Source organism: Sus scrofa, chromosome 1, assembly GCF_054392235.1.
Source record: "Sus scrofa isolate SSC_HxYL_T2T_F1_AM1 chromosome 1, Sscrofa_HxYL_maternal_Yorkshire_Landrace_v2.0, whole genome shotgun sequence".
NCBI classification, from domain to species: domain Eukaryota; kingdom Metazoa; phylum Chordata; class Mammalia; order Artiodactyla; family Suidae; genus Sus; species Sus scrofa.
The window spans coordinates 192,513,585-192,525,761 of record NC_139383.1 but is presented as its reverse complement, the minus strand read 5'-3'; the positions used below and the strand labels follow the sequence as shown (position 1 = coordinate 192,525,761).

The following is a 12,177-nucleotide window of genomic DNA, read 5'->3' as shown; positions in this document are numbered from 1 at the left end:
GATGTAGATGAAGTCCTGAGACAAGCTTACTGATCAAGAGTCACATGCACTAGTGATCTTGGAGCTCCCACAGTGACTGCTCTAGGAGAACTTGGCCAGCATGGTGCAATCTACTGACTGCCCTTGACCCAGAGCTTCTCAGACTTAAACTCTAGAACTCAGGGGATGAACAGAGTTTTGATTGCTTTCTTTGGAGTCTCTTAGGATTTTTGGAAAGAAGCCATGGATTTGCTGTTCATTTTACCCAGCTGGCAACAGTATCCTGAGGACTGAGGGAGGAGCTATTTTACTGTATAACCAGCCAGGACTTACAGGGTAAACTGCAAGAATTATAAATTAGGTAGAATGGCAGGGCTAAAATAAGAATCCAGGACTCCAAAATTCTAGCACCTTGCTATTTTCCCCATGCTATCTTGTCTTCCAATTATAGGAAAATTAAAAAAAAAAAAATTCAGGAGATTGAGGCCAGCTGGTAAAAGCTGATGAGATGTTTTATTCTTTTATTCCTTTGTATCTCCTCTGCTCTGGTCCCCGGAAGACCCCGCCTTGGGACTGAAACCCTGTGAGCACCAGCAGCGCGAGGCCCAGGCTCAGCGCACCCATCCCGGTGCCCGGCTCCACATCCCGCAGTGTGATGAGCAGGGCCACTTCCTGCCACTGCAGTGTCATGGCAGCACCGGTTTCTGCTGGTGCGTGGACCCCAATGGTCAGGAAGTCCCTGGCACGCGGACTCCACCCGGCTCCCTCCCTCCGCACTGTGGACCACCAGGTAGGCCCACTGAGAAGATCCTGGTCCCAGCATTGGCCCAGGGCAGAGAAGTAGAGTGGTGCCAACCATGGTCTGGTAGACTGTAAGCCCTGTCCAGATCACACAGACTCAGGGCCCGTTCCCATCCTTGCATAGCCTCCTGCCTCCTAGGAGCACTTGAGTGGTACGTGTACATTCGTGTTACAGGGACATAGAGGCCCGTGCATGACTGTTACAGGGCAGACTCCAGCCTCTTAGACCTGTCGAGTATAAAACTAAAAGATGAGACTGAGTGTGTAGGTCAGGCTGAGGCCACTACCCAAATCAGTTACGACAGCCTAGGGAGATCTTGGAGCTCCACCATCTTGCCAGACCAGCCAGCCTTTTGTCCAAAAGGAAAACTGCTTTCCCATGTAACTCTCACTTTACTCTGACTTCTCCAGTGCAGGAAACAGTCTGAAGGCGGTTTTAATCTCAGTAGGAGGACACAGGACACTCGTGGGTGGATCCAGCTAGTTTGCTCTAAGCTGGTACTGCCAGACCACCACGTCAAAGGGGAGTCACTCTTGCGCCTGCCACCTTCAGAAGAGGAGCGGCAACCTCTTTTGTTAGTCTGCCACCCAAGATGCTGATGATGGGCATGCTGATGAGGGGCGTGTCTGTTACTGCCCAAGCACTCCTGTCTGCGTGGGGCGTGGTTACCAGGCGCTCACAGTTCATGCCAGATGCAGGTTGCCAAGGCAGGTTTCTGCTCCTTGCTGAGTTGTTCAGAGATTGGAAGAACTTTTTTTTTTTTTTTCCCAATACAGAAGAACTTGATTCTGAAGAACATAGGGTTGGTTTGATATCTGTTTAGCCAAAATAATTCCTATACATATCCATGAGCTTGCTCTTCAGAGATGCATTTCTACTATTGAAAAAGGTTCTGTAATTACTACTCTATGCTTTTTTTTTTTTTTTTCCCTGCTCCCATAGCATATGGAAGTTCCAGGGCCAGGGATCAAATCCAAGCCTCAGCTATGACCTACACCACAGCTGAGACAGTGCTGGATCCTTAACCTGCTGCACCACAGAGGGAACTCCATCTTGGCTTTTAATGTATGAGAGTAAGAACCGGAAAAATACCACCAGTGTTGATCCTTTTAATAATAAGAATTTATGTTATGGCCAGGACATGAGTGGTTCTAAGATTCATATAAGTAAAAACAGGTAGTGCTTGATCCAGATGTATAGGTACCCTTGTTTTCACAGTGAAACTCATAGTTCTTCTCTGTCCCTAATTTTAGGACAAGATTTTATAGGTCCAAAAAAAAAAAAAAAAAAAAGGAATACATAAAAATTCTGTTTGACTCATGCCTAGTCTTTAAAGTCTTGGTTCTAACCCCAGCTGGGATTTGAAAAAATCAGACGGCTGGGAGCTGTCTTAAGGGAAGGGTTCAGAATTCCATGAGATTTATTAAGACAGGCATGTGTTGAGGACAGTGATCCAGAAGGGAGCCAAGAGAAGGAGAAGTTAATTACAAAATGAGACACACGTTCCTTTGTGCAGACTCTTTCCCGTAGCCAGCCTTCTCTTTTGGTGCTGGCTTGGCCTTGGCTGTCATTTCTGACTAGTCTCATCTGCATAATGGGGTCAGCTTTGAAAGGAGTGAGAACGCTCTGTGCCCCAAATTTAAAAGTATTAAAAACCCTGCCAACCAGAAAGAGAAATAAATCCATGGTTGGATTGAGAAGTAGCCTCAGACAGAAATGAGAGGATGCCCATGGGTAAGTGACACAAGGTACCCATTTCCCAGAAGCTGACTGTGCCATGCCACCTTCCAGACAGAGATGTACCTCACTGGGTGGTCCCCAAAACTGAGCGTCCCTCCTCTAAGTTTGAACTGTGGACATGGGTGGTGCTGGGTGTTTCTGCAGGGAGTCCCACCTTGGGATGACGAGTGCTTAAGGAAGTGACATTTCCTTCTCTGGGTCCTTTGAGTCACAGCTGGGTGAGGAAGTCAGTCTTTCCTTCTCCACAGTGTTTTAAAAAGAACTTTGCTTCCAGTGGGTCATGAGCTATAGAGACAACCTGAAGGGTGTCAGCTTCCCCTAAACCTGGCGAGTCTTGGAGTTGTGCTCCTTGGGTTTGAGCTCTGAGGGCCCTGTTCACCACCTTCCTGCCTTCCTAGAGGAACTGTAGGTGCTGGGGCCCAACTGCAGTGTTTCCAACTGTTCTTTTTTCTTTTTCTTTTTTGTTTTTAGAGCTGCTCCTGCAGCATATGGAAGTTTCCAGGCTTAGGGGTCAAATCGGAGCTGTAGCTGCTGGCATAGCCACACAGGATCCAATCCTCATCTGCGACCTACACCACAGCTCACGGCAATGCCAGATCCTTAACTCACTAAGTGAAGCCAGGGATCGAACCCGTATCCTCATGGATACTAAGCAGGTTCGTTACCACTGAGCTGAGACGGGAACTCCATTTCCAACTGTTATTTGAAGCTATTGGAGGTTATGACCAAAGGAGTGACATGAAATGACTTTTTTTAAGGGCCTCTTTCTGACTGCGGATTGAGCTTATGCAGTGGAGTAGGGGTGGGGAAGCCACTAGGAGGGCCAGCTGTAGGAATCCTGGCATCAGATGACAGGGGTGGAATGTGGTGAGATGGGGTGATATTCTGAATGTACTTTGAAGGTACAGTGGACATTTTTTGACATATTAGACATAGAAAGTGAGAAAAAGAAGGCAGTCAGGGATGACTGACGAGGCCTGAGTGATCGGAAGAGGGAGGTGCTATTTACTGATAGGGAAAAGTCTAGGGGAGCAGCTTTGATGGGGGAAAGCAGGGCCTGGGTTTTGTTAGCTCTCTCCTCTGAGATCTATGACACGTCCACCTGGTGGTACAAGTAGGTACTTGGCTGTATGATTCTACAGACCACAGGCGTTGAGGAACACCTTCTATTTAAGTCCCTTTAGGTAATCCTGTTTAGGATGGGGCACAAGTTAACTTCATCAGCCTGCAGCAGGGTCCTCTCAGACAGAGAACTGCTGTGTTTGGGATAGAGCCTCTGGGGAAAAAAACTGCAGGTAGAGAAACTGCTGTGCAAAGGAAGCTAACAGGCATTTAAGCTGGGAGGGGCGGGCAGGATGGGGAGGGATCCTGGGAGAGGAGCAGCCAGAGCAGCATAATGGGCAGCTGGAGCCACAGAAGGTGCCACTTGAGAGAAGCCTGGCGCAGGGTGGCCACGTAGGAGCTGGAGTCTCACAGTCAGCATCAAGTTGTTTCTCACCACCTCTGCTCTGTAACACACTAATCACAGTAAGTTTTACTTTTACTCAGTATAGTTCCCGGATGGACAGATACTCAGGGCCATGTAAGTAGGGCATTCGGTAATCCTTCCTAAGACACACTGGCCAGTCTCAGGATGTCCTCTCAGATGCAGGTCCTACAGTTTGAAGCAGGTGGGAAAGAGTAAATATTGGCCTTAAACATCATGTAGGTCACTAAGTCCCCAAGGAGAGTCCCTGCCAGTGCTGTTAGCAGAGGCCCCTCCCCAGGTAGGGTGAGCCCTGCACCCCAGATTTTACCTCCTCTGTCCTTTGCTGATGTGGCTGGACCTCGAGGGCAGCCCTCCTGGCCCAGGGAGACAGGAGCCTCAGGTCACTCCTTCTAACTCCCTGGAACTTCTTAGAACACTTTGCTGTAAGAGTCCAGGGTCTTGGCTAAGGCTTTGTTAATGGACACCAGGCGGAAGGAGGCCAGGAGGCCAGGCGTGGGGACTCGAGCTACATGCTACATTCTGTCCTTGGCTCACTATCAAAGGCTTTTTGTCCCCATCTGCTCAGAGCCCACCCAGAGGCCCCGGACTGTCTGCGAGCGCTGGAGGGAGAGCCTGCTGGAGCACTATGGCGGCACACCCAGGGACGACCAGTACGTGCCCCAGTGCGACGACCTGGGCCACTTCACACCCCTGCAGTGCCACGGAAAGAGTGACTTCTGTTGGTGTGTGGACCAAGATGGCAGAGAGGTGCAGGGCACCCGCTCACAGCCAGGCACCACCCCTGCATGTAAGCATGAGGGACAGCCTCCCTCCCCTTTGCCAGGACACTGCCAGCTGTGGGTAAAGGTGGGGAAGTCGGCGGTGAATAGGTCCGATGGAGGGAGCCGCTCTCATGTCACGAGGATTTATAATCTGGTCCACCCGAGATCCCAACCCAACGTGGATTTATCTTTTTCTTTCTTTCTTTCTTTTTTTTTTTTTTGTGTGTGTCTTTTTGCCATTTCTTTTTGCTGCTCCCACAGTATAGGGAGGTTCCCAGGCTAGGGGTCCAACCGGAGGTGTAGTCACCGGCCTACGCCAGAGCTACAGCAACGCGGGCATCTGAGCCGCGTCTGCAACCTACACCACAGCTCACGGCAACGCCGGATCCCTAACTCACTGGGCAAGGCCAGGGATTGAACCCGCAACCTCATGGTTTCTAGTCAGATTTGTTAACCACTGAGCCACGACAGGAACTCTGCCAACTTGGATTTAATGTTTGGTTTTGTCATTAGCAATTTCTGTAATTAGAACATCTGGAACTTGGTTCAATATGCAGTTCCTCCCCTTCTCCAGTCCAGGGTGAAAGGGGACACATGTCACCCTGAGGCCCCAAAGAGAAGCTGACACAGTACTGGCTGGTTTGTTCCCCTTTAAAAAAAAAAAAAAGAAAGAAAAGAAAATGCTCTGCTTTGTTCTGAGGAAAATGTTTTGTTATCTTCCTCCCAAGTAATTGGCAGCGATTTACATAATTGATCCTTGGGAAAAAACCCTGGAAATTAGAATTTCTTTTAAGGAACATCTGGAGCACATCTGTCCAGGGTAAAGAAATTTTGGTGTTTCTGGAGGCTCTGGTACGTGGGAAAGTAACTTTTTTTCTCCTCTCCCCACCCACCTTTTTCCTTCCTTCTCTGCTCCTCACACCCTCCTCCTCATTCCCACACAGGTATACCTACGGTCGCTCCACCCACCATGCGGCCTACACCCCGGCCTGACGTGACCCCTCCGCCTGTGGGCACCTTCCTGCTCTATGCCCAGGGCCAGCAGATCGGCCACTTGCCCCTCAATGGTACCAGGCTTCAGAAGGACATGGCCAAGACCTTGCTGTCGCTGCATGTAAAGTGGATTTCTTCCTGAGGGCTTTCATTTCTGGGCAAGCCCTGGGTGTGGGAGGTGGGGGTCTTTGGGGCCGCAGACCTCTTCTCGAGCCTGACACAGAAGCAGGAACTCTCTGTTGCAGGGAGTCACCTCTGACTGACGAAGGCTACTTTTTCCAGTTGGTTCATGGGGTTTTGGATACGTAGAAAGGGAATTTCAGAGTTGTCAGGAAATTGAGGCAGTGTGGGAAAAGGACAGGTTTGCCCCAGGCCCCAGGGTTCTCTCCAAGCCAGACATCTCTGCAGAGATCCTGGAAGTTAACCAATGATGGTCTCATTGTTGTAGCCTCCTGCCCTCTCATTTGGTTCTGCTGACCAGCCTCTTTTCTTATCTTTTCCAACACTGTCATAGATGAAAGTTTTGGGAGCGTGATCCTGGAAAGAAGTGGACAGGGCTTTGCCCAGGGGGTGCTGGCTGCTTCCTGGGCCAGTAGCCTCGCTATGGTCAAGGCACTCCATTTTGGAGAAGGGGATTTCTTCTCGAAAATACAGAAAAGAGAAGGGGTTCACCAGAAATGCACTGACACTTAAAATAGAAAATCCCCTAATTCTATTTCTAACCTTTACACTCCAAGTACTTGATTTTTTTTTTGGGGGGGGGTGTCTTTTTGTCTTTTTAGGGCTGCACTCAAGGCATATGGAGGTTTCCGGGCTAGGGGTCTAATCAGAGCAGTAGTGCTGGCCTATGCCACAGCCACAGCAACACCAGAGCCGAGCCATGTCTGCGACCTACACCACAGCTCACAGCAACGCCGGACCCTTGACCAGCTGAGCGAGGCCAGGGATCGAACCTGCAACCTCACAGTACCTAGTCGGATTCGTTTCTGCTGTGCCACGATGGGAACTCCAGTACTTGATCATCTTTCAGGAAGAATAAGTGTCTGTGTTTACATTTATTTCTGATAATGAACAATACCTATCCGTCCAAGAAAGTTTAGAAGTAGTGTTCAGAAAAAGATCTGGGGTTTTTTTTTTTTTTGTTTTTCCTTTAAAGATTTGAATTTAGTGTGTTTCCAAACACTAGGTGCTGTTTTGTAAAAGTTCCTCTAAAAGAGAAAATCGTTGCCACCTCAAGCTAGCCATCTATTTATTCTCGCCAAGTCAGATGGCTTTACTGCATCTCTGAACTTGCCCCTGATGAGGGCAGGGTGGTGGTGGTAATAGTGGTGGACTTGCAAAGAAATGGAACATGGGTTAAAGCACATCTTGTGGAAATTTACTTAAACTTCTTTTTTTCCTCGACGAAACCTTGAAATCATTACATGAGTTAATGGAAGCCCATATGGATGTGCACCCTTGCCAGAGACAGATGACTTTTCAAGTAAAACTGTATTTGACCTTCTGATCCTCCTAAACTTCCCCCTTTTCCACAGGAGCCTAATCTTGCCTTGTAGTTTCTTGTACCGACTCCTTTTCAAGCAGCCTAGGCCAGGCTGGCCCAGGAGACTTTGTTAGGCAAGCAGGGAGCTGAAGTGACCAGAGGGACAGCCAGATGGCCTCTTGATGTTAGCTGTGAACATCTGCTGGGCTTCTCAGAGCAGGAGTCTGGGTTGGAAACTGAATGAAGCAACCCCTGTTCAGAATTTTGGAAGGGAATATCACAGACTCAGCATTTTAAAAAGGCTGCCATTTATTTAGCAATAAGGAAGGAGGGGAGGCCTCCCTAGCCAGAGGTGGGTGACACCATTCCCCGGTTCCATAATCCATCAAATCATGGACTTTGTTTTACATAAGAGTACAACCAAAGAATTGCTTTGTAGTAAGAGACAGATATGGGGTACAGGTGGCTGCCCCTCAGGTGGCGGAAAAACCTCATTCACACGTGAGAGGGTAGATGTTACTACATATCGGCAAATTTTAGAAAGGCTTTTTCAAAAAGTGTTGATAGCATTTGAGAAAGTCAGTTTTTGCCCAGTGAAATATTAGGAACTTACTTTGCTGAGACTAACATTCATTGTCACTGAAGGGACTGAATTGTTCATGAAATCACTTTTACCAACAGTAATAATGCTTATTGAAAGCTTACAGGATATTAATCACTGATTAGGATACATGATAGGCATTTATGCCATTAATTTTTTGGGGGGTGGCAGGGGGCATCACACACAGCATACAGAAGTTCCTGGGCCAGGGATCAAACCCATACCACAGGAGCAACCCGAGCCATAGCAGTGACGCCAGATCCTTAACCACTAGGCCACCAAGGAACTCCTATGGCATTAATTTTTATGTAGCCATGTGAAGTAGGTACTGTCATCTTCATTTTGCAAATAAGGATACAAAAACATATAGAAGTTAAGTAACAAAGTCACAGGGCTGGTAATGGCCAAGCCTGGCGCTGGCTCCAGGTCTGCCTCCATTACCCAGACACCTAGCCCCTGTACTGAGCGGCCCATAAAACCATGATGCAAGGTTGTTGGCTGCAGCTATGCATGGGTAAGGCAGCTGAGCATGAACTCAGAGGAAATGCAAGGAGCCCAAATTCTTTCACTTTTGTTTTTCGGTCACAAAGGGCTCCATAGTTGTGGGAATTGACTATGACTGCCGGGAGAGGATGGTATACTGGACAGACGTTGCTGGACGGACAATTAGCCGTGCCAGTCTGGAACCAGGAGCAGAGCCCGAGACCATCGTTAACTCAGGTCAGCAGCTCCACCCAGAAGACACTTTCCGTTTCATTTCATTCTTCCAAGTCCAAGTTGTTTGCCTGTTTTATGCCAAAGTCTCTCCTCTATTTTTATCCAATAGGTCAGGTTGCAAGTCACTTTACTGAGCTATGCAAAACCAGCCCCTCTGTGAATCAACACCTTCATATACAAGGAACAAGAAGGTGACCCTTCTTGAAAAGACTCTTAACAGAAAGGGCTTGCAGCAAAAATTCAGGGGGTGGTCCCCATTGATGCTGCCTGGTGCCATCAGGCTGTGGTGGTGGTGCAGGGGGGTCTTGTTAGGCTAGAGGGAACTAGCGGTGGCAGGAAGAGTAACAAAGGATCTGTTCCTCTGTTGACCTACTTTCTTTAATTTAGAAACTCTCAGGACATTTTTTTCCCCAACTGTTCAAACACTGCCCATCTCTCTGCTTCAGGTATACCTTTCATAGCTGCAGATGCGCCAGTCCCACCTTTGTTTTATTTCCAGGTCTGATAAGCCCCGAAGGACTTGCCATTGACCACTTCCGTGGAACGATGTACTGGACAGACAGCGGCCTGGATAAGATAGAGAGGGCCAGGCTGGACGGCTCTGAGCGCAGGGCCCTCTTCCACACGGACCTGGTGAACCCCCGCGCCATCGCTGTGGATCCAATCCGAGGGTCAGCTGGGCTTCCCTAATTCTCCTCTGTATCTGTAGATCTTCATTTGAAACCCTTGGATTCTAAGTGCAATGTAGGAAGGGTCAGAACATGAGCGTGAAGGTTCGGATGTGTTAACAGTATTCCTTGAGGATCTACTAGGTGTCAGGCACTCTTTAGGCAAGGACAAGGTCTGTCCTTTCATGGGGTTTATATTCTTCTAGGAGGAAACAGGACAGTAAGCTAATGAGTCAACAAGGATATCATTAAGCCTGTGATGTGACAGAAGAATGCAAGGAATGATAGAGTATGTGATGAAGAATGATAGAAGAACATGCTGAAAATGCCGAGTATGTGGGAGGGACTGGGGGCGGGGGTTACTTTGGATCAGATAGATGATGGGGCTAGGCCTGAGATGACATGTCAGCTGGGATGAAGTGGAAGCAATACTTTCGGAAATCCCAGAGTTACTCCTGCAGTAAGGTTACCAGTGTTAAAAGGCAAGAGTAAGCAAAACTCAGACACTAGATTTGTCATTTCTCTGGCCTTATTTCCACCGTGGCAGTAGTCGGGAGAACAGTGTTCCCTGTCTATTGTACCTACCAAGGTCAGCTGGGATATATAACTTGGTCAGTGTTTCAGTATTTGTTAGAACCAGGAATGATTTCTATACCTTGAGAAACTCTTGTCAAATTTAATGGCACTTTTTCCAAATGAAATTCCAGAGCAACCCTTCAAATCAGTAAAGATAACTTCAGCTTTCATTTTCAGCATTTCTGTCTCGGGAAGTGTTTTTGACTCAGAAATGCCTAATGAAAAGCCTCAAAGATGGTTCTGAAATTTGGGTTCTATAAGTTGAAGAAGGTTTATCTTTCTCTATTCCGTTTAATTTATCTACAGCAACTTGTACTGGACAGACTGGAACCGAGAAGCTCCTAAAATTGAAATGTCGTCTTTAGATGGAGAGAACAGAAGAATTCTAGTGAATAAAGACATTGGACTACCCAATGGTTTAACCTTTGACCCCTTCTCCAAATTGCTCTGCTGGGCAGATGCAGGTAATACTACTGATGGAATGCAGATAGAGAACTCTGCACTATGCAGTGAATGCAAGTACTCTAACAGATTTTATAATAAATAAAACCACATTCCACCATTTAGAACTTTTGGCTTAAATTTCTAATAGTACAGCACATGAGCTACTCTTTTGGTGTAACTTCTAAAAACACTTTATAATGTTTCTTACAATGAACTTCCTGAGGTTGTGGGTGTATGGGTGTGAATTAGGTGGTAAGTCTCAGGGCTAGTAGTATGTCCAGCTCATTTCTGTACTGCTCGCCCTTCCTCCACATGAGCACTTGGCATACTTTTTAGATTTAAAAGAAATGTTACCCACTGTTGGAGTTGATAGGATTGGATAAATGAACAGGGATTACTCTTTCTTTTTGGCCAATATTATAACATTTATAAATATGACCTTAACAGTCAGTATGCTGTTATGCTGAGGACATTTCTTTGAAAAGTGAGGTGGCAGGATGGCTTCCTTCAGTAAAAAATCTGAGTTTCCAATTCCCAGGTTATCTCTTTCTGTTGTGTGATTTCATTTCTAGCACAATTGAAAAGATACTGTATGTTTAGTGTCATACTAAAGAATAAAGCTATTCTTAAAGACTTTATCTAATAAAAGGATCCATATTGCAGATGGGTCACTATTATAACCCAGCTGCCCAAAACAAGTTACATTTTTAACAAGTATTTGAAATTTAAATCAGGGTTCCATGAGAAATGTGAGACTTAGACATTCTTGCCTTGTTTAGCTATTTAAAAATCTACATTGAAAAAAAGAAGCCATGCTTCTATTTTACTTTTTTCTCTGCCTAGAAGATAATATAGTCTTTAAAAAATTTTTTAGTTAAAAGGCAGCCTTAGCCATTATTATACATTGCTTACAAAGAGCAATTATTTATCTTTTATGAGCTAACACAAACTTTGTTTTATCACTGATATAATTTCATTTCTAATATCCCACTTTGGGAGAAACTTAGAATTGCACTTACAGAAAACTGGTTTTCTTCCAAAAAAAAAGGATCAAGAGTTTAAATTCCACTAGAAACTAGAATGCTATTAAACAAACTGAAGACTGAGAATAGGAAATTTTTAGTTTTGAACTTGTATGATTCCAACGGAATAAAACATTCTATTCCTATTCTACCTTTGTTTCCTTTGAGAAGAACCTTCCACTATTTTTGGTAAAGGAACAATTTTTTACTCATGGTATGAAAGGATCTTTTTCCCTTTTCAATGTTTTAAAAGGAACTAAAAAACTGGAGTGTACACTACCAGACGGAACTGGACGGCGTGTCATTCAGAACAACCTCAACTATCCCTTCAGTATTGTGAGCTATGCAGATCACTTCTACCACACCGACTGGAGAAGGTGAGCCTGACAACACACTGGACAAGCCTGAAAACGCCAACTCTTCCGGAGGACAGACCCACTTGTTGTACCATATGTCACTAAGTGACTTTAGTAATTAAGCCCTCTGCTGGAATTTTCATTTCATTCTCTCTTCATTAGTAGATAACATCATTCAAGAATTACTGCTTTTAAAATCATACTTCCTTATCACCCAGAAATTTAATGGTATTGCTCACATGTAGCTTAAAATGGCAGTGCTATTAGGTTATAAACTGTCCAAAAAGGAAGCGTAGCTTTAGTCTAAAGCTGATCTTCAGAGAATAAAAGACTACTTTTAATGGTAGTACTGTGAGGTATCTTATATGATTTAAATTTGATTAAAAAAACACAACATGGACATATTAGTTGTCCCCTGGGAGAATGAAAAATACTGTATCTTAGTTGTCCAAGGAGGAACTGGGAAACAATAAAAATAGCTAGCTATGTCGTTCTACCCCATCTCCAGCAATTTTGATTTACTTGATCTGGCATGAGGCCCAGGCA

General features: G+C 45.9%; 1 protein-coding gene across 3 annotated transcripts in view; it reads left to right on the top strand.

The window, feature by feature from the left end:
• The window catches only part of NID2 (nidogen 2), a 73,604-nt gene that overhangs the window by 59,943 nt on the left and 1,484 nt on the right, over positions 1 to 12,177 (top strand). For all 3 annotated transcript variants that reach the window (XM_021101930.2, XM_021101914.2, XM_021101921.2), the window contains 7 exons: positions 539 to 769; positions 4,576 to 4,797; positions 5,716 to 5,885; positions 8,439 to 8,568; positions 9,065 to 9,236; positions 10,116 to 10,273; positions 11,529 to 11,652. In XM_021101930.2, the coding sequence (XP_020957589.2) occupies positions 539 to 769; positions 4,576 to 4,797; positions 5,716 to 5,885; positions 8,439 to 8,568; positions 9,065 to 9,236; positions 10,116 to 10,273; positions 11,529 to 11,652 (1,207 nt within the window). The remainder of the gene's footprint in view (positions 1 to 538; positions 770 to 4,575; positions 4,798 to 5,715; positions 5,886 to 8,438; positions 8,569 to 9,064; positions 9,237 to 10,115; positions 10,274 to 11,528; positions 11,653 to 12,177) is intronic.